General features: G+C 42.8%; 1 protein-coding gene and 3 non-coding genes across 4 annotated transcripts; all 4 read right to left on the bottom strand.

The window, feature by feature from the left end:
* Nucleotides 1-13,418: 13,418 nt before the first annotated feature.
* trnan-guu (transfer RNA asparagine (anticodon GUU)) lies at nt 13,419-13,492 on the bottom strand. The gene has a single exon. It is a non-coding gene; the product is annotated as a tRNA-Asn (tRNA).
* Nucleotides 13,493-14,927: 1,435 nt separating this feature from the next.
* Nucleotides 14,928-15,001, bottom strand: trnan-guu (transfer RNA asparagine (anticodon GUU)). Its single transcript has one exon. It is a non-coding gene; the product is annotated as a tRNA-Asn (tRNA).
* A 395-nt stretch (nt 15,002-15,396) lies between these two features.
* On the bottom strand, nt 15,397-15,470 carry trnan-guu (transfer RNA asparagine (anticodon GUU)). The gene has a single exon. It is a non-coding gene; the product is annotated as a tRNA-Asn (tRNA).
* Nucleotides 15,471-17,178: 1,708 nt separating this feature from the next.
* LOC142994192 (V-type proton ATPase subunit d 1-like) lies at nt 17,179-20,430 on the bottom strand. The gene is made up of 8 exons (XM_076144921.1): nt 20,288-20,430; nt 19,532-19,703; nt 18,833-19,011; nt 18,585-18,664; nt 18,404-18,481; nt 18,097-18,273; nt 17,919-17,999; nt 17,179-17,462 (listed from the first exon to the last, which is right to left on the bottom strand). The coding sequence occupies exons 1-8, from the start codon at nt 20,415-20,417 to the stop codon at nt 17,289-17,291; spliced, it is 1,071 nt and encodes a 356-aa protein (XP_076001036.1). The 5' UTR covers nt 20,418-20,430; the 3' UTR covers nt 17,179-17,288.
* Nucleotides 20,431-22,402: the final 1,972 nt, after the last annotated feature.

A 22,402-nucleotide genomic window follows, 5' to 3' on the forward strand; every position in this document is an offset into this window, starting at 1 on the left:
GAATGATAATGAATTGTTGTGTTAATGATTAATTTTGAAAACTTTCTTACAACACAACTTTATGTACTAAATTGTGGGATCTAATTTGTTTGTGTGGACTGAAGAATAGCACTGGTTCTAATTTTCCTCTTTTCATATTTCCTCTGCAGACACCTCTGCCTCCACAGATGTCTGTCAATGTCTCCATCATCCGTTCCGACTGCTCCACAGATTTTAATACTGTTCTCCAGGCTGGAGAGGGACAGTCAGGCAGCCTTAGTCTCTCCACAGCTTGTCACCCACACTTAAGTCTGAAAGGATCTGTCCAGCACTCTTTAGAAGTATTTCACACACTGGGTGTTCCTACCCAAAGCACATTAAATGTGAATATTCTACCTACTAATGTGCCTGGCGTGGATGTTGCTCTGGAGGTGGAAAGTTGCTATTTCAGGGTAAATTATGGGCAGAAGAAGGCTTCAGAGACAGAGAAGGACCAGTCTTCCTTTGCTGCCAATATAAGCAGCTACTGCCCTGCTCTACAGGTGAGATGTGTGCAATTTCAAAATGAAAAGCAGAATACACTAAGATGTTTGTGTTGTTAATATTACTTTTACCTGTAAATGTGAATTAGTCTTTCATCAAAGAACAACAATGAGTTTTCCTACATGATTCATCGTTTTAACACAGCCTCCTTTGAAGTAGGAGTAGAACCCATTGAAAGGTCATGCCAGACCTCTTTTACCACAAGTAACAGCAGAATAAAACATTGGATGCCTCCATTTTGTTCTCCGTGTTGTCTCCGAGAGACAAAATGGAGGACAGGAAAAGCCACTAACTGCAAGGACTACACAGAGGCAGCTTGAGTCCCTGTGATGTTCATATTTCTATTTATGTGTGTCTCTCTTGCATAGGACACTATCCTACCGGTGTCATTGGTTCTCCAGGGCCTCCTCTCGCTCAGCCCCTGCAAGCTTACTCTGTCTTCAACTCTGAGAGCAGACAACCGTGACCTCACGCTGGAGTTGGGACAGTCCTGCAATCCCATACATCTCTCTGGGAGCCTCATTCACTCTTTCCCGGGACTGGCGAGCCGAGGCCTGCCCCAGGTGATCACCATGGAGGCCTCTGGCACAAAAGGCCCAAACCAAGCAGGGGATCTGATCATCAAAGCTGGAACATGCCAGATTAGAACCAAAGGGGTAATGTTGGCCAATGGAAAAACGCAGTGGCTTTGGGCTCTGGAGACTGACTGTCCGTTTCTGCAGGTAGAGCATTCTGTATGGTGATTAATGAAGCTGTGATGTGTTAGATTGTTGTTATAGTATGTATCAGGTTGTATCTCTCCCTGTATTCTTAACAAATGGATACATCTCTACAAATATTTGATGCACTCACTTAAAGCTGTAATGTCATTAATTCTCTCCTCTCAGGCTCACTTGAATGGCTCAGTGTGGCAGCACAACCATGGTATCTGGACAGTCACGGCAGACACTGGTGTGCAGGGCAAGAGGGGTTTCCTGAGGCTGAATGCAAGAGCCACGCCTGAGCTGAGTCTTGAGGGTGAACTAAGTCACAACCTTCCTGATCTCAGAGGTCTACCTGGGCACAGCATACTGAGAGTAACCGGCAGGGCTGGGAAACAAGGATATGACGGCGAAGCCTTCATGCAAGTGGGGGAGTGTGCAGTCAGAGCCAGCGGGTCTATCAGATCACAGCCAGGCCTGCAGGGGTCGCTGGTGTATAACAACAACTGCACCATGGTTCAGGTGCTGTGACGCCACACGTGATGTATTGTCGTTGTTATGTTATGTTGGGATTTGGAGTCTTTACATAATTGATTTGTCACTTCCTGTTTGTGCTTGTAGAAGTGGGGGAGTCCAAACATGATGCAGGCCACTGGGTCCTTGGTCATCTCCCAGCCTCTTGTCCAATCTCAGGTCTCCATGGTGATAGATAACAAAGAGTTACAGGCTTTAATGTCCATTAAAAAAGCTAAGGTGAGGAAATGGAACTAAATGTTACTGCTGCTGATTGTACGTTATTTCTTCTTTACTTGTAATCATTCCACCTATTTGTTGTAATGCACTCTGTGAGGGCAAATTGTCCTACTTTTTCTGGTCTAGAGATCAAGGAGTGTGTCATGTGTTGATTTTTTTCAGGGTGAAAATGAAGCATGCCTCTCTTTCAACCACTCGGTGCCCATGTTGAAGAAGCTCAGACTCCCCGTTAATGCTGCTGTGACTGTCAACTCAGAGAGCCACCACAATGGTTCCCACTACTTATTACACTACAGTTCAGGAAATCAAAAGGTAGGGGGCAGTGTTATCAAAACTGTATGTCTGTTAAGTGGCATTAGATTTAGGATTAAACCAGCCTGTTCTACCACCGTGGTCTACTTCAGTCATGTGTGCTAAGAGGTCAAAGTGTTGCAGGTAATCAATTGATGTAGATGTGCGTTCAAGATATTGTCAGTTAGGCACGTGAGGTTTTGGGTTTGTAAAGTCCAGGAGCATTATAAACAAACATAAATATATCTTTGTTTTAACCCAGCTGACATGATGATGGCATTGTTCATGACCGCACTGCAACATCTGCTCCGTATGATTTACAGTTAACTCAGGAGATGACAGTGACAAAGATAGCTGAAACTGTGAGAGTGAAGAGTCACTTTACACATGCATTGAACTATCTGAAGAAACTGGGCATCCCTGGAAACAACAGCGTCCAGGTGAGAAACCTTTAACCATCCATCAGGGCTTGACCAGTCACACATTACTACCTGCTGATACTGGGAGTCTCGTTACTGCACTAATAATAATTAATAACTTTTATTCATGCATACATTTTTTAAAGGTCTCTTTTGTTATCAGATAGTTAATGACACAATGACAATGTGTGCAGATAGAGCTTGGTTCTGCTGAGGGAGGAGTCTTCACCTTACAGTCCCAGTTTGGATTTCAGCAAGTAGGAGTAAGATTTAAGGTGAAATACTTCCCCTTGATCAAAGAGATAAGAGGAGCTGTGTGGCACAGTTGGCCGTGGCTACAGGACAGAGGGCTTCCCCTGAATATAGAGGTAATGTAATGCAAGGGTTGCTTTTTACAAAGTGATCAGATCTTGTCGATTTCTTGAACTTGTTAGATCTTGCATGCCATTCCTCTTTGTCTTGGGTCTCAGCTCCTTATTTCATTTGTTTGTCTCTGTCAATCATTCAGGACAGTAACAGAAGAAGTACCTTCTTGTGACCTCTAACATTTCCTCTTCTAGGGCCTGTGCTCCCTCCATGGTGGAGTTTCTCAACCACAGTCCAAGGCTCAGCTCACTGTAGATGGACACATGATTTTTGCCACAGGCTTGAATGTCAGTGTGGCTGATGGACGCCTGACTGTGCGGCTCTCCTACATGCCACCAGCTTCCAATCAAACAGGGGCACAACACAGTCTGGATGCTGCCCTGACTGCTCAGTTCAAAGGTCAGATTGCATTAAAGCAGTAGTCTGGTAAATTATGGGTGGGGTGGGTTTTCCACTAGAGTAAAGGACCTTGACAGACATTCTGTGCCTAATGATGATAAGGGCATGACAACATCTCATGTATTATTGCTCTGCTCTGCTCTGCAGGTCCTCTGCGAAGTGCCTCAGCAGATGTGCGATGCAGGGACTGGAGGGTCCGAGTGGTGGGGGATGTCGGTGGCTGGGGGACACGTCCAGGGTTCAAGGAGGCCAGACTTACACTGAAACATAATGTAGATGGTAAATCCAGCCCCGTATTACAGGTGAGGACATCATGTATTCAGGATCCACATTACACTATATATCCATTGTTTGTGCAAGTGCTCAGTTATACAGCCTCAATGTGAGTCAGACCCTTTCATTGGAGGTCACTGCAGTAGGTGCTCCTCATCAGGCCCCTGGGGATGTTCAGTTCACAAAGAGTACAGCTGAGGCACAGCTCAGCGGGAGTGGAGGCGTAATGGATTACACTGCTAGCTGTGTGCTTTTGTTGTCTTGTGCTGAGCTCTGTGTGTGTTGTTGTAGGTAGAAGCCTGGGGGAGGCTGACTGACTCACAGCTCAGGTGCTCAATGGTTGTGAACCCTGAACTCAGCCCTTCACTGGCACTCATCCTTCAGGGACACCATCTTCCTGGCAGGTACACACACACACACACACACACACGAGACACACTGCCTCAATGTCCAGAAGCAAAATACTAAATACAGCTTAACTTGATATTTCGGTCTTCTCAGTCGTGTTTCCTACATAGACACACATGCACACATCCACTGATAATGTTCTTTTGTCCAGTAAGGAACTGATGGTGAAAGTGGTCCAGAATTTACCTCTGGTGTTGGTCTTCCTGCCTTCTCAGTTCAATGTCAGATCTCAGGTGGGTTGCACCTACAAGAATATGGTAATAGTGGCATTACAAGAAACTTATGTCCGCTTAAGCTGCTCTTAAGTACAACATTTTGACAACTATGTGAGAGAGATATGACTCTTTCTCTTTCCAGCTAAACCAGTCTGATTCCAGTGTCGCAGGCTTGGTGGAGGTTTCTTCTGGTAGGAGGAGGCTGTGGGCTCTGGGAGAGCTGGCAGCCATCGAGAGTGGATACAAACAGGGATTAGAGCTCAAACACTCTTATCCTCAGGTATGTCTGGGCATAATTGTCTCATGATTAGTTTAAATTACATTACATTACATTACGGTCATTTAGCAGACGCTTTTATCCAAAGCGACTTACAATAAGTGTGTTCAACAAAGGTAGATAAAAGAACTTCAGGTCACAAGAAATCGTTTACAGAACTCATCAGAAATTCCCAGGACAAAATGAAGCACAGGTACAGCTTCAGGTCACAGCTTTGCACACACACAAACACACCACCACACAGGGATCTTTATTCTGTTAAAATCAGAATAAAAGAAAGAAAGAAAACACAAATTTACAAGAAACATCTCATCCTACCCACATCCTAAAAGTTCCTGGTGCTTTGTTCTGTAGATGAAACCGCTTCCTAGGGCTGTAGCAGTGAGGTCTGTGTATGAGGCGCGGAACTGGAGCTATCAAGTCCAACATGAAGCAGTGTGGGGCAATCAGGAGTTCAGCTTGGCAGGCCTGTACTCCGCACCTCCAGCACTGGAGATGGGGAACCACACTCTGAAGGGTAAGCTGTATTAATCAACATTTAGGCAGTGTTTGTTCTTTCCCATTACATCCTCTGGAGGTCACAGAATGGCCATTTTAGGGAGAAAATTATTATATTTTTCTAGACATTGTTGATTGCTCTATTTCTTGTTCTTGACCTTAGTTCAGATCAGCTGTGTTCCCCGTTGGAGCAGTTTGGAGGTGGCACTGGAGCGCTCCTTACGGGGCCGACTGGACAGTGTTTTCTTAGGCTGGACGAGGCATGGCCGACGGGAGCAGGTCAGAGTCATATCCCAGAGAAAGTGAAGGCCCTCATTCCGACTTTCTACGCAATTCTACCTGTCTTTTTGTTCTGAGTAGCTTGTTGCTGCACCAGCTACTCCTAGTGTTCAGTCAGGGCTCTGGCCTCTTGTCAGCAGTTTGAGTCAAACAAGTGACAAGGGCTTGAAGAGCAAAGGGCACTGGACATTCCAACTTGTGAGAAGAAGGGATCAATCTTGTCTGTATTGTACTGCCTGGATTCTTTTGGAGCAACCGCAAAGAAAATACTTGTGTGAAAGCTAAATCCCCTGACTGTCATCCTATCCACAGAGCACCCTGAACCCCATCCAGTATTTAATTTTTCTGCAGGCTAGCGAAATACGATGTTAGACAGACACACATTCCTTTTAGAGCTGAGTGTTTTTCCTGTGAAATGTGAGGATGTATGAGAATTCCTGTTGCAAACTGAGGTGTGCACGTTTGTTTAAGGTCAGAGCTCATAACATATGGAGTTGGTCAGAGGAGATGAATGAGACTAAAGTGGAGCTACAACAGCCCTTCTCCTCAACACTCAATCAGCTTTCCTTGCATACATCCTCATACATCTCACCGAGGGAACAACGCAGCAGCCACCAGGTACACACACTCTCTGTCTTTCCTCTGCACGTTGCTATGATTGTGCTATGTTTCTGTTATAAATTCAACTCTCCTTTTATTTGTTTTTTTATGATGTACCCAGACCCATTTGTCATGGGACAGTGCTGTCCCCGGCAATGTCACCCTCACCCTGAATAAGCAATGGCAGGACAACTCCAGCAGGGGGCAGGCATGTGCCCTGTACTCAAGCCGACAGGTGGGTACAGGGACCCTCTGCATGTTCAAGACACAAAACTTTGCAAGAAATATTACATTTGTAAGCGAAAAGTCTTGATGAAATGAATGCCAAATTTCCTCTCTTTCTCTCTCCCTCCCTCTCTTTCTTTCTGTGTGTGTGTGTATGTGTGGGCGATGTGCGTGATGTACGTGTAGTTGGGAGTCTCTTCTATTAAAGGCTGTGTGTCTGTAGGCCAGGAGGGAAACTCATATTCTCAAAGTGCAGAGTTACGATGGGACAACAACCGGAGTCTGAAACAAGGCATGAAGTATCAGGTGTGTGAAAGTGTTTTTCAGTGTATGACAGTTGCCGTGGCTGGATGATTTTTCTGATTGATCTTGCTACATGTGTTTGTGTTGTTTCTAGAAGGGTCCAAGAATGCACAGTCTACAGGTTAATATCGGTGCAGAGAATGTGTCTCCTGCACCTTGTCCATCACACACACTCCAGGCAAAGATCCAAACGAATCTCAGGGACCGTTTGGAGCACTCGGTGCTTTTTGGCCTTTGTCCACCACAGCCTGTGAGTCTCAACCTTTTTTTCCATTCCCTTTTTCTTTGTTTTTCCCCATCACCACTTTCATATTGAATGTTTTTCTTCTATCGGCCATGTCAACACTTGATCCATCATCCTCTACATTTCTCTATACATCCAAGGCCTGTTTACAAGACAAGGTTTAATCCTAGTCCCAGACTAAGCTTTCTTAACTCAAAGCGACTGGCACAGACTTATCTTAAAGTGGTCGTAGGTTTAGCCTGTTCTTGAGTAGAGCTACTTAAGACTAAATTGAAGCTTAAAGTTATTGAGACCACTTTCCTATGTACAAAGAAAATGCAGAGATAATATCTTTGCTTGAGCCTAGACTGTCCTCCTTGTCTCAGAGAGGAAGGCCTTTATGGCATGTGAAGTCTTTCATTGAGAAACTGGTGTTTTGTGTGGTGCCAGTGTGTAAAACTGTGCTTAGAATAGTTCAAAAAGTTAGCAGGGCCATTTGTGAACTGAGGAGTCTTCATTAAGTTTCCTCATGCTGCTGCCCAAGCCAACAATAAAGTGCAATTCAATGATAAATGTTCAATCAAGTGTCCATGTCTAACTCCTGATGCTGGGGAGTAATTATATTGTTTCCATTGTATGTACTTTATTTACTTTGTTTTAATAAAATATAGTTACAGTGCAGTTGTTTGTCGAAAAACAAGCTAAAATAGGAAAAGAATAAAGAAATACAAGAATAAAAGTTACATTGCAGTTCAACAACAGATTGATTTAAAAGAGCTGAGAGTTGCAGCAGACCTGCCGTTTTGTGAGAGTGTGTTTCAGATATGTGGTGCGTAAAAACGAAATGCTGCCTCTCCGTGTTTAGTTTTGGCTATGGAGACAGAAACCAGATCGTCCTAGGCGTTCTGAGAGGTCTGGACGATTCATTGCAAGGCAGATGATCAGAAATTCGAAAAGTATTTTGGCCCTAAAACATTCAGTGCTTTATAAACCAACATTAATATTTTGGAATCAGTTCTTTGACAGACTGGAAGCAATTATAGAGATCTGAGATCTGGAGGGATGATCTACTTTTTTGTTCTTAGTGAGGACTCAAGCAGCAGAATTCTGAATTAATTGAAGCTGTCTGATCGATTTCTTATGGAGGTTGCTATGACACTTTTATAGTAGTAGAGCCTACTAAATAGAAATGCATGGACATGTTCTTCCAAGTCCTCCAGAGACATAAATCCTTTAATCCTTGATACATTTTTATGTGACAGCAGGCTGACTGTGGGATTGTCTTAGAGGGCAGGCCCAGGTAGATGAGTCCAGGCTGTCGACGGTAGCAAACAAGGCATGTGCGTTATTTTTGTTTTTGACGATGATATCGGAGAAGAAGGTTGCCGTGCGTTTCACAATTTGAAATTATAATTGCGAAATCTCTTTCTACTTGCCTTCAGCTTATCAATACTCTGGCCCTATGTGTTTTGAATTGATTTGACTTCGTGTTATGATCGCATTCTTTCCAAGGGGTTCACCTAGATTGGATGCCACTGTGTTTATTTCCTGTTTCTCCCACTGTGTCCTTCTCTGTGCGTCACTCAGACTCTATCATGGTCGGGTTCTCACAGAGTGAACTCAGGACAGGAGCTGCTTTACACTCAGACTCGGCTGTCGGTGACAGAGCGTCCCAGCCAAAGCAGCTTCACCCTCATCCTCACCAACACCTCTACTGCCCACTGTACTAACATTTCTCTCTTCTCTGAGGTAAACAACGCAATGAATTACCAGTCTTATAATGTTTCTAAGTTAAACATTGAATGCTAGAGTATGTGTGTGTGTACACCTCAGTCTAGGATGGGCAATTGGAGTGTGGAGCTGGGGGGCAGTGCCCTCTCTACACACAGAGGGTCCAGGCTCCAGCTGCAGACCAGTCTGGACCGCAAAGAGATGTTTTGGCTCAATGGGACAGTAGAGGGAAGATGTCTCCAAACCACAGCAGGCTATAAGAATGGTAGGTATGGAACAGAGGAGTGAAAGCACCAGACATTATCATGACATTACCGTGAAATAAATAGAGTCATAGGTCTTTGGTACATGTTCTAACAAGTCAGAAGACTGCTATGGACTAAGAATGTCAAATTTTTGTAGTATAGTATATAAAACAAAGCCTCCAATGGTCAAATTATTTAGAGAAGGCATAAGTGCAGAGTATTTGTGAATGATGTGATCATTATGTAATCTGCAAAATTAGAGTTGTGTCTTTGTTATTCAAGGAATCTTTTTGTGGTACAGGCCAGGACATTAAACTAAAGTTAATTTCACATGTAGGTCCAGGCCTTGATGAGAGCCTTGTTGTCGTGGCATGTGTGGAAACAAATCGGAGTTTTCTGGATGTGCAGAAAAGAGAGGGCACCAATAAACCTGTGACTCTCAGCAGCGTATCCATGGTTACAGCCAATCAGAGGCTGATGCTGAAAGCAAGTGGTTGTTTGGAGAGTCTTTCAGCAGTGGAGGTACTTTATGTCCTACAGAGAAAAATGGTGGAATTGACACTAGCACACATTGTGCTACAAGGATTATACTGAATGCTGCTGTTTACTGCTTACAGGCACGGATTCACTATTTAAGATCACAGATACGAAATAAACTGCTGGAGAGAATCAAGGCTTGTCAGCGTCTACTCAGTGAATTCCAACTGCAGGTGATCATTGTACAAAATCTTCTTCTTATCTTCTTATCTTATCTTATTTAGTATGATTTACCTCACAAAGGTGAAAAAATATGAAGAATATGAATAAGCCAAATTCAATTTACTTTAAACGTGCATTGTGTGATAATATGCTTATTGTTTTCTCTCTCTCTCTCCAGTCCAGAGACAGTGAGTTGCTCCAGGAGTTGAGCGCTGTGGCTCTTCTTCTTACACAGCAAGCTGAGGCTCTCCTGGGCCACAGAGACAGAAGTTTGTTGGCTCTTTGGCAGAACAGTCGCCTCCGTTGGGTCCTGACTGACAGCCTGCCTAATTTTCTCAGTCTGCTGCAGCACGCCTCGCTGCTGGGACAACAGGAACTCAGGAGTGAGTCTTAGAGCTGATGGTAACCATAGATACAGTATGTCTGTGGTAAATGGTTGTTTCTGTGAATATAGGGATGCTGTTAAATATTATTTAGTTATCGTTGTGTATGAAAATAAACTTGATGTGGTAACTGATAACTATTAAACCCATAATGAAAATCTGAGGTATAGACTATAGATAAGACAACAGTGGATGGATTGCTCTCACTGGAATAGAAAACCCAACCGTAATCTTATCCATCTCATCCAATCTGCTCCATGGATCTTCAGGGCCCTTGGCCACTCTGGCAGGTGTGTACCAGGATGTGAAGGGTCAGAGGCTGGAGGCACTGTGGGGGCAGGCCGTGTCGCCGTGGACTGAGCAACTGGTGGAGATCCTGCCTGCTCTGCTGCGAAACCCTCAGCTGAGACTGCTGACTCAGGCTGGCCTAGCCACTCTCAGCACAGCTCTGGATCTGGTGTGGAAGCCCCTCTCTGGTGTTCTATTCAGTCACAGTGACAGTTGTGTGATTGTGTATTTTATGTGTCTTGTGGATGACCAGTATGATTGGTGTGTTTTGTGTGAATTAGGCAGGTCAGCAAACGTACCATTGGGTTGAGATCAAACTGGCGACGGCACTCTCTGGTATCCGGAAACGACTGGTCTCTGTCTACAAATTCTCCCCCAGGTACTACAGTTGTCCAAAACCTGCATGAGGAATAACATGTTATGCTGTGATCAAAAGTATGTCAACACAAAATACTGTAGCGATGCTTGTCTCAATAAAAGATAGAGGTACACAGTACATGTACAAGAACACAAAGCAAATTTTAAGACTAGATTCTATGCTGAATTGGGAGTCAGTGAAGATGATCAGTGATGTAATCTGACAATTTCTTTCATTTCACTGACACATATTGAACAGAATACTCTTGTTTTCCAGCGAGTGTTCAGTGATCGCCTCAGTGCCGTTGCCAGGGGTCTCCTGGTCCAGGGTGGCTGAAGCTGGACTGGTGGAGGTCATTTTAGAAGAGTGGCTCCTCAGGCCCCTGCAAAGCCTCATCTCTGTCAGGCCTACTGCTGAGCTTTACCGCTTGAAGAGGAGGCTCATGGACAGCCCCTTTACATGTAAGACAATCTTTACAATGATGGTTTCATCCTCAACAGCACGCTTTTTCTATTGAATTCGGTTTTCATTTGCCATTGACATTTCTACTAATATTCCTAATTTGTGGCGTTTTTCTAAATAATATAGAATACAATGAAAGAACATTTGTAAGAAGGACATTCTCAAAATATTTTAGTTAACTAATCAAAGGGTTAGGGTTAAATCAATGCATTATAACCTTTGAAATATGGAGTAAATTCAGAAGAAATTAAAGAAACTCAGAAAAGTGAGGATCTAAATAATGTGAAGTATTTAATCAGCAAAGAAATATCCAAAACTACAGTTTATACCTTTAAGTCTGTCTCTGATTTACAACTCCCTGCCTGTCTCCATTAGACCAAGCTTTGCTGGTAGCAGACCAGTTTGTAGTGACGTTTGACGGGCATCTGTATGAGCTCCCAGCCTCGTGCCCACTCGTTCTAGCCCAAGACGTCAGTCCCGACCCCTCGTTCACTCTGCTGCTCGCGGCAGACTCACATTCACAGCATTTCCTCCTGATGAGAATGAAAAACAGCACCATCATGATTCAGCAGAATGGTCTAGTATGTGTTACTGTCACTAAAGCTCTGGGATTTGTCTCTGATTCCCAATAAATGCAGCAGCAAAGCATTCATGACAGATTTATTGAGTATGGGAAACTTTATTTTACAGGTTACGGCCAACTGCCACAATGCTGTATCACACATGTTCCACAGTGAACATGGAATGACTATCAGAAGAGGCTCGCACACTGTGGAGTCCAATCAAAATGGAATATCGGTGTCATGTGACCTGTCGCTTGAGTTGTGCACCCTGACTCTTGACGGGTGGATGCATGGTAGGAAAACTAAAGAGCCCATATGATATTTGATAGAAAATGTGATAATAATTTCTCTCTTTCATGATTGTTCTGGTGAATGTATGTTTTAGGGGCCTTAAGGACAAAACTAAGAGAGGAGAACAAACCTAAAACTAATTTTGTGTAAGAACCACTTCTGATCGGGTTTCTCAGTATTAAGAGCAAATAACAGTTGACAAAAAACAGGTCATTTGATTTAGTTTATTTGATTTAGTCATTATGACTTCCCAACTTGGAAATGTGAGTTCAGGAGGATGTGAGGTGAAAGCAGCGCAATATACTTACAGCATTTAACTGGTATTGTTTTCACAGGTATGTCCACGGGTCTGTTGGGGACCAATGACAATGAAGCAGGGAATGATTTTTCTTTGCCTGATGGATCTCAAGCTGACAGTTTAGAGGCCTTTCTCCTTGGATGGCAGGTAGGACAGACAGACACACTCACAGTGCTGTGTTATTAGGAGTATGTTTTCAGTTGGGTGATTGTGTGATAGTGATTTTGTGTGTGTGTGTTGATAAGTTGTTAAGTAAGTTGAATCAATGTTGTTGATGAATTTTTATGAAATATTGAGGAGAGGTGGGTTGTGGGCTGAGGTGCATTATAGAAGAGGATTGCTGTGTTAGTCTGTTCGGATAAAGGAAGACAAGGAAAATCTCTTGAGAAAACCTATATAGATAAGGAAAAAAGGAAGAAACCTCAGGAGGGGCAATTCCATGACAGAGCTCATACCTCTATAAAGGCTGAAGGAGCCGACTGTTCACTATCTTACCTACACATGCATTATGAAACATAAAACTCTTCCCTGGGGGGGCTTGAACCATCAACCTTTCAAGTAACAGCCGAACATGCTAACCAATTGCGCCACAAAGACTACAGTGTTGTAGGGTACGTGCCCAGGTCTATGTTGATGAATGTTTAGGAAATTTTATGGAGAGGTCGGTTGTAGGCCAAGGTGTATTATAGGTGATTTTGAACAGGATCACAACTTTAGAATTATTATAATTAATTTTGAAGCAATAATTGTAGACCCTAGAGACCATGCAGACTGCTTGCCCCTGTGTTAACACAGAGCTACCACTAGAGGGTGGCCTGGCAAGGCAGAGGGAAATGTTTGGAATTGGTGGAGGTTCTCTCAGTGGTTTCTTGATAGGATTGTAACACAATCAGAGACTCGCATTCCATAAGCACCTTTATGTCACAGCTACTGAACGGCTGATGAAGTCTACTGTTCACTATCTTATCTGTAACAGACAAAACGTTCCTGGGAGGGCTTGAACCACCAACCTTTCAGTTAACAGCCGAATGCGCTAAACAGTTGCGCCACAGAGACGGTGTGTGTGCAGGGGTGCGTGTGCGTGTGGGAGCGTGTCCAAATCTATAAGGCCATGATTTAAGCTTTTTTTCAGTGACTTTGTGTGTACATTGTTTGGGAAAGGATTTATTGCCTCAATCTGTGTCAAGTCAATACTTGAGAGTACAGCTAAACATATAGGCCATTTAAATGGAAGGATGTACTGTCTGTCTTTTCATGAAAGCTCATACCTCCATGGAGGCAGTTGGAGCCCACTGTTCACAATCTTACTGAATTTCCCTGTTCCGTCTACATTATGTGATGAAAAACTCGTCCCTGGGTGGGCTTGAACCACCAACCTTTCGGTTAACAGCCGGACGCGCTAACCAATTGCGCCACAGAGACTGTGTGCAGGCAGCAGTGTACATGTTTGTGTGTTTCCGTGCGTGCGTCCATGTGTGTACGCATTGAATCCATTTTTATTGTTGATGAATTTTTATGAAATTTTGTGGAGAGGTGGGTTGCAGGCCGAGATGCATTATAGAAGATTTTGTGCTGCAACCAAATCACTCATTTTTCAAAAAAAAAGTTTTAAAGCAACAATTTTAGACCCTAGAGACCATGCAGACCGCTTGCCCTCTGTTGACACAGAGCTACCACTAGAGGGTGGCCTGGCAAGTTAGAGAGAAAGGTCTGGAATTGGTGGAGGTTCTCTCAGTGGTTTCTTGTTAGGATAATATCACAATCAAAGCCTCACATTCCATTCCTACCTTTTTTTCCAGAAACTTAAAATTCATTCAATATTTAATATTACTTATTGTTATGATTCATCTGAATATTGGGCTGTGTTTACTGCTGTATAGAGCAGACTTCTTGTTACTGAATTTACTTGAGCTGTCTACATTCTGTTTAACAGTCGGTTAACAGCCGACTAACCAATTGCGCCACAGAGAACTTGTGTGTTCCTGTGCGTGCATGTACAGGTTTATTCAAAAGACTCTATCTTCTGTATATTTGGTAACATTTCATTCTAAATGTTCATTGATCTTCTTAACCAGCCTTGCATGGCCACATTTTCCCCTCTGATTCTAAAATTCTTCGATTTATGATGCTGCATTGTTGTGTATACGTCACTCTGGAAAAATAAATGTATTGCCTAATCAATACATAACCAAAGCTTTATAGTGCCTCTAAGCACACTGCCTGCTGTTCACCACATAAAGTCTTGGTTTTGCAGCCGTGATCCTTTCTGTATGGAGTTCAGCGTGTTTGTGTGGGTTTCTCTGGATGTGCTGTTTTTCCCCACCAGCTAAACATGTGGGTTAGATTGAAGCTCCTCTTTAATCAAGGCACTATGTTGTAGGAATGGAATTTGCCTCCATATTTAAAAGTGAGGTTTGTTTTCCATGTGCATCTTCTTATGTTCAGGTCCTGTTGTTACCTTTCTGTGTGATGTCCAAATGATCGTAATGTAATGTAATGTAATGTGATGTCACCTGTAGTTTGGTCATGACTTTTTGTCTGTGTGCAGATGAGGCCTACCTGCAGCCTACCTGCCATAAAGGAGCCCTCTCACAGAGACACCACGGGCCCTGTGACGTGTAACTCTCTGTTCTCTTCCCCTGATTCACCGTTGAGTTGCTGTTTCAGGGTGGTGAGTAGACACACACAGCTGAACTGTTTGAGCAAACAATCGCAGCCTCATTGTCTTCTTGCAGACATGTGCGTGAAGGTGATCAGTTATTCAGGTTATGGTATCCAAGGAAAGTGAATGCTTAGCAAATGGTCTTGCTAGTAAAGGCTTTAAGAAGTTTACCTCCAGTATGTAACAGAGTAAAATCGTCCCTGGGTGGGCTTGAACCACCAACCTTTCGGTTAACAGCCGAACGCGCTAACCAATTGCGCCACAGAGACTGTGTGCACCACTGTCTGTGTGTGTCTTTTTGTGCGTGTGCAGTTGCGCAACAGAGACTTCCTCACCCCTCGGGCATGTCAGTTATTGAGCTCTTGCTTTGGATTGTGTGTGTGTGTGTGTGTGTGTGTGTGCGCGTGCATTAACTTTATTTGTTGCGTTACTGCGTATACATGATGTTTGGAAAATATTTTTTGCTTCAATCTGTATAAAGTCAATGCTTTAAAGTGCAGGAAAAAATGCTGACTACTGCCTAAAGCTGAGGACAAGCTGTGTCATTTGTATGTAATTTCATCCACAGTTCAAGAAGCTATAGAAGGAAGTGTTCACTTCTTTATACAGTAGACTTGATGTTAGTGAAACACACAGAGCATTCTGTAACAGAGGAGGAAAAGCTCGTCCCTGGGTGGGCTTGAACCACCAACCTTTCGGTTAACAGCCGAACGCGCTAACCAATTGCGCCACAGAGACGGTGTGTTTGAAGCTGTGTGCCTGTAAATTTTGCTGTGCGCACGTGAACGCTAAGTCACTGTGGATTGTGTGTGTGTGTACGCGCGCTGAAAAAGCATACTGTTCTCTCTCTTACACAGGAGATGTCTGCACACTGGCATGTGTGCATTCTTCAGACGCCGCACACAGAAAAGCTTTCACATTTTCGTGTTTATTCGAATGAGACCTGAAGCCTTTAGTTGCAAGTCTAGTTGACTAAAATTACCTGTCCATAAATACTGCAGATAAGTAGGAAATTCAACAAAATTCACATAAAAGGTTTCTCTGAACCCTGCTGGCCTGACAGACAGTGAATGAGTTTCTTTGCCAAGGCATTTAACAGCAGGTCATGATGTTTCACCTCTGAATAAACACGACTGTTTCACCTGTTTTTCCTGTTTCGCTTCTTTTACGTAAAGAAGAAGTGAAAGAAGCTGAAAAACAGGAACTGTATTGAATTCTTCTCGTCCCACTGATAAGATGGCAACAACCTCACCCTAACATGTACAAATATATCAGACCATTCCTTTAAGCTTACTGCTGCCAGAGCTGACTATGGAACTGAGAATGTGTGATGTGAGGAAATCCAGTATATAGTTTTAATATCTCAACAACAACAAAATCACAAAAAAAAAAATTCTTTCAGCCCATAGAACAAGAATGGAATGTCTTACACAAGCTTGAATGACTCAAGATATTCAATAAAAAGGACAAATTAAAAAGGTTCACTTAACGAGTGCACGTCTAACAAAGTGTTGTCTCGACAAAGACTAAAACACATTTGCTTTATTTCAGTCAGTTGAGACTGACTGAAATATAAATAAAATCCACCTTTCTTTACTCCATATGTAATTGACTGTTATAAGAGGCATCTGATACTAAGTATAGAAAATTGTCAGCTTGAAACATCACCGCTATCCAATTCTTAAGGGTAAGGGGTATCAATAATTTTGTCCAGGCTATTTTAATTTTTTTTTTTTATTTCTCACCTTCAGTCTCATCCGTCACAGTGTGTTTATGAATGTCATGTGTGTGTCAGGTGGACCCTGGTCAGTTCTTGTCGGTGTGTCAGAGGAGTTCCACTGCGGCCTCCTGCAGATTAGCGTCTGCATTCGTTCATCTCTGCCAGCAGAACTACATACCACTGGAGGTCCCTGTCCAGTGCTGTAAGTCAGAATATACCAGCCAAGAAATACAAATTCAATCGATGTGTTGTAGTCGCAGAGTTATGCTCTACTCCCGCTGCAAATGTTTGAATCTGACTCGTGTGTAGCGGAGGTGAAAATATCTTATTGTTCTCTTTTCTTCTTGTTTCAGCACGAGCATGAATGACAGCAACCTTAAGAGCAAAGATGAGTCATTTCTGTCACCTGTTAGCTGCTAAAACAAATGTACTGTTATGCCACTTCCTATACTTTACTTCATTAACTTTTGACTTTTGTGCTGCATTGTATAGTTTGTGATAGTGTGATATCGTACTTGCTGTAATATGATGTAATGTGTACTAATATCCTGTTAAATATGATGTTTGTTAGATAATATGCCTGTAATGTGAACCTCAATAACCAGCAAGTAACCTTTATGTTTATTATTAATCAGAACATGTTTTTCTTTGTTCTTTTGTGTTCTGTACTGAACTTATCACAACTTAATTCAATTGAACCACAGTAACTAATCTCCACAACCTAACTTCTCTAAAGAGATCAGTGTCTTTATTCAGACTGATGCAGGGCATTCACTACATTGTTATATACTGTGAGACTGAAAATTAAATACATGCATTTTCATTTGTTGCTGCAGTTATTTTGTTCCCAGGTAGATTGGTATGTAGTTGTCTATCTTGGACTTCTGTCTCTGTGTGACACACTCAGCAATCCACACTATGTTGCGACTCTCCTGCTCCTTCAGTTTGATGTACGAGTAAAAGACTCCGAAGTGGAACTGCTGCATGAAGGCAAGAGCGTTCAGCTTCACCTTGACAAGAGATGAAAGAAGAAATTACAGAGACCAACTGAAAGATGAATACATATTAATACAACTGAGAATGTGATCTAAGACCCCAGAGTGCGTCACACAGAGAAGAGCTTTGCTGGATTCTGGCTCGTTCTGATTCCTCCCTCGCCTCTTAATTGCTCCAAAGATCACATTTGTGGTGTCTCACCAGTCAGCAGAAACAAACCTTTTTCCCTGCCTCCACTTGTTATGCAACTCCATCGAACATGGAGTTGCATAACTCCAGTTCGTGAGGACTTTTCTGAACACAGTGTTCTAGAATGAGTTTACCTGCCTGTTCTTTATCTTTGTCTTTTGCGACATCTCATTTATTTGTTTTGAATTACTGTCTTCAGAAATGGGAAACATATTTGCCTCCAATATTCCAAGTTTGATTTACATCTGCACTCATAATGAGAAACAACAAAGTTGAAATACCTCTTGCTCAAAGAATTTGTCCTCCAGAGTCTTGGAGAGTCTAGATTCTGGTGCTTGGTCATCAAAAATGATTTTATATTCCTGGAGGGCAGTTAAGCATCAAAGTTAGTGTCCATCTACATTTAACTCTGGCTGCATCTGGGTTTGCTGTTAAAACAGAGCAGATTTCCAGACTCACTGCATAAAAGTCGGCAACAGCTTTGACCTGGTCAGGATCCTCTGCTTTGGCCAGCAGCCTCAGCCCCTCAGGGTGAAGTTTACCACAGCATGGATACAGAGCTGTCCTGTCGGCGCCACTCAGGTCAGTCCCAAAGGAGTTCACTGTTATGATGAAGGCTCGCCGGTCTGCCTCAAACTGCAGATACAGATGTAGATGCATGTCACACACTGCAGAAAGTCCTAAATATGAAATCATCTTCAATAAATTAAAACCATAAAAAGATGTTGATAAAAGAACAGCCTGTGTCTTGAAAATGTAGCATTACCTGCAGGATCGGACCCATAACATCCATTGTGGGGCCACCGATGTTCTTGCAGAATGTGTAGAAAGATTCTAAATAGGCCTTAGGAGGGTAAAGATATGAAATCAGGCCTAATCACATGATTAACACATGAGAATTGATAGTAGTCATACTGAGCAAAGCAGTGATGTCACCTCACAGTCACCTTATACATTTTGTTCCTGAGGATCTCAGCTTCCATCTCGTCCAGGTTGGTGTCAGAGACAGCATCCTGGAAAAACCCAGCTACAACACAAACAGTTTGATTCCATTATGAACACACAAAGAATAATAATGTGGGCGTACATCAGGCATAGGGCTCTTACATATTCAAAGGCCTTTTCCCTCAAACCTTTTGGAACTTACAATGAAAGAAATGGAGTGTGTTATTGAGAGCAGAGGTGTGTTCGTTACCTAGAGGCGTGTCCACCAGGATGGCTGAGTACAGTTCAGATGGTGTACGAGCGATGCCCACTGCAGCCATCTGCTCAAAAGCTCCTAATGGGTGACAGCGTGGAAGGAGCTCCGTCACCTCCCTCTGTTTCAGGACCCCGGTGATCAGCATCACCACATTGTCGATCATGTAGCCGTAGCTATGGCAACACAGACTCCAATGAATGCCTGTTTATTTACGTGACACTTTCTTTCACGCTCCTCTTGTAAAAGGCCCACTCGTCCTTCACCGAGTTCACGTGTTCAGTGAAATAAGCTTTTAACCCACTAAAGCACAGTTTCTGTCTTTGCTATGCAGATCGCACCCGCCTCTACTTCATCATCTTGTGTAATAGCTGACGGAACAGGTCGGTCAGGGTCATTATGAGACATCTTCACTTGATACAGAATGCAACACTCACAACAAGCAACAAGCACACCAGCGTTTACCTGAACTCCTTCATTCAGGTCTGTGTGCAGCTTCCTACATAATCACACTCCATTTTATTCTAAATTCCTGCTATTTTGTGTTAATCTACACAATTTATAACTTCCCAGAAAGTCTCGATTCCACCTACAATAATCCTGTGGTAGTTATGTTTATGCTTTGGCCTAAAATGAATGAATGTGAACTGAAGGATGAAAGAGCAGAGGAGGGTTACTAAACTAATTGTGACGTACGTTATGTAATCGAGGAAGGTGGAGAGAGGTGGCAGAGCGTTGGAGCGTAGGCAGCTGAACTCGGCCACCAGGTTCTCCCTCAGCTTGCTGTCCACCAGAGACACAGTCAGGTCCTCGTCAGCTGAGGACAGCAGCTTGCCGTAGTCTGTACTCTGCAGGTGCAACTTCATGTCTGAGGAGAGGAGAGGAAAGAAATAAGGAAAGGGGAAAAGGAAATAAAGATAGGGAATGAAACAAGACGACAAGATAGTTATTTCTGGACTTTGACATATTGTCATGACACATCACTTCCTCTTTAAACAACTGATTGTACTCCAATTACACACACACACACACACGCACACACACGCACACACACACACACACACACACACACACACACACACACACACACACACACGTACATTGGTTGAAATGTTTTGCAGAAATGTGTTCGCGAGCAGGCAACCTTATCTTTCACAGGATTGCTTACCAACCCAGCTGATGATATTAAACTAGAGTGAAATATACCAAATGTCTCACTTCTTCTATTCTAATCAATCATAACACCTGAAGACAAGAGCATGGAATCCATTCACCTTCATCTCTACGGCCAAAGTCTATCAATTCTTGTATATTTTATACCCTTGACAAATGTGATGCAGGTGAAGGAATTTGATGTTAATGCGGCTGCTTTTCAGACTTAATTAGAACTTTTGATGTATAAAAGAATGTCTAGACTGTTTCAAAAGTTCATAAAAGAAAAAGATGTCTTACCCTCAAGTGTATCACACTGGGCCAGATTATGATAGTCAGCGTGAGTTAGAATGCCAGACTTCATTCCTCTGACGAGTCCCTCCAGATAGCCGTGATCCAGGTTGAAACGGAGCTCTGGACAGGCTGCCATGGTGTCAAATGATTTCTCAGACAAGATGATGATGCAGTTAAAAGTGGATTTACAGCGCAACTTCTGCATTATGCCCTCTCTGACTAAGACTCAAGTTATTTTCCCTTCCTCTTCCAAATCAAGAAATTCCATAGCTGCTCTAAAAGCATCTCTGATCCTTCTCATGCACTGTTAACATAGTCTGAGTTTTTACCTTCCAGGTTTATATTTTCTATACGATTTAAGCTTTCAACACAAACACACATCGCTCCTTTTTCGATTCAGCTCGATGAACATATGCCAAACTACATAATCTGTTTTAAGAGCTTTGTCTTTGGTCATGCAGCTCTTCTGTGTGTGTCGTCTGTCCTGCTTTTTGAGTTACAGTATCTACACGTGCCCAACTAACTGAAATAGTATAACTGCAGTAACATACAGTCGTCCTCCCGGATACACACGTGCCAGTTCGGCGATAAATCCGTCCTCTTTCCTCATCTCAGATTGAGAAACCACAGGTGCGGTCAAGGTTAAATCGCACTTTATCTACAACTCAGCATGGAAGAATGCTCCTCATAATAGTGTTTTATGCCACCATTTGATCTGAGGCCTCATAATTCTTACATAAGCTTTGATACTTTTCCCATAAACCAACACACTGGCATTTTACTTTTCAAAGGAACCCCCCCCCCCCCGCCCCAAAAAAAAACAAAAACAACAAGGAAGAGCACAATAAGACAAAGACAATATAAGCCCACAAGATATATTTAATAGCAAAAATACTTTTATAGATGTGCCCATAAATCCCCACAAGAACAAAAATCTCCTTTTAAGTAACAATCATCCACAGCAGATTTGTTCAATCTATTATTAATCATTTCATTTTACAATATATAGACTGTTTTAGTGTGTAAGGTAAGGTTATCATGAAAACATAAAAAGTAAATATATTCGTGACTACTACTACGGCAACATACTGTGAAACCTCAGTGGATATTTGTATTAAGACATTTCTATGACTGTGAATGGGCGGAGGCCGTCGAAGCCAAAGCGTCCTATGACCTTGAACATTGGGGGCCCATTCTCAAACAGTAGCAGATGGTATTGAAGAGGCGACAGCGGCAGGCGGTGCAGGGGTCACAGCACGGTACTTTAAGTGAGCAGTTCTCCATCAGGCGGCTGCAGCGACGGGCCGGGGATACCACCTCCGTGTTCGGCTTCTGACACGACACAAACAAAAGTAAAGAGGGAGTTTCTAGACAACGTGTTCTTGAAAGCTCTCTCAGAGGAAATCCCCCTTAATCCCATTAAGATCCCACATCACACACACAGACTCTTTGACTCACTGGGAGAATGCAACGTAAACACGCCACACGACATTTCCTTTATTTGAAGATTAAGAATATTAAGATTAAGTATTTCCAGTCATACCAAATGTTATGTTTGATGAACGTGTCTTAGATAATGCACATCAGAATGAAAACTGTTCCTTTTGCTGAAACGGTGAATGCAGCTTCAAATGATGTCTTGGCATTTAGAGCTCTGAGTCTTCCACTTAACAGCACATGAGTCATCCACCTTTTATTTGGATAGGATGAGATTGAATCAAATTGATAAGCCGTGACTTGATCAATATAGCAAACAGCATAGCAAGTACCAGAGCAGATACCAGCGGTAGCCAAACTGTGTAAGTCAAGTATCCAGCGTGTTTTGAGCTTCGGATGGATGGAAGTTGTTGCTTCCTGATTAACGTCGCAGAGTGAATTCTTCTCCATTCAAACCTTAATAAGCTTCCTTCAATGATTCACACATTATAGATGGAATGAGGTGCTAGAACAAGCAGATATAGACGATCTAACAGATAGAGGAGTCAATTCACGACGAAAATGGTTGCTGGTTCTACCCCTGACTGGCGTTGACGTGAGGTTTTACTGAGGTATCAAACATTAGAGGGCAATTTGAGGGGAATGTCAGGATTGTTGTTTAAACTTGCATGTCCATCTGCTGAC

The sequence above is a fragment of the Genypterus blacodes genome, unplaced genomic scaffold, assembly GCF_046128005.1.
Source record: "Genypterus blacodes isolate CSIRO-AG114 ecotype Tasmania unplaced genomic scaffold, CSIRO-AGI_Gbla_v1 ptg000029l_1, whole genome shotgun sequence".
NCBI classification, from domain to species: Eukaryota; Metazoa; Chordata; class Actinopteri; order Ophidiiformes; family Ophidiidae; genus Genypterus; species Genypterus blacodes.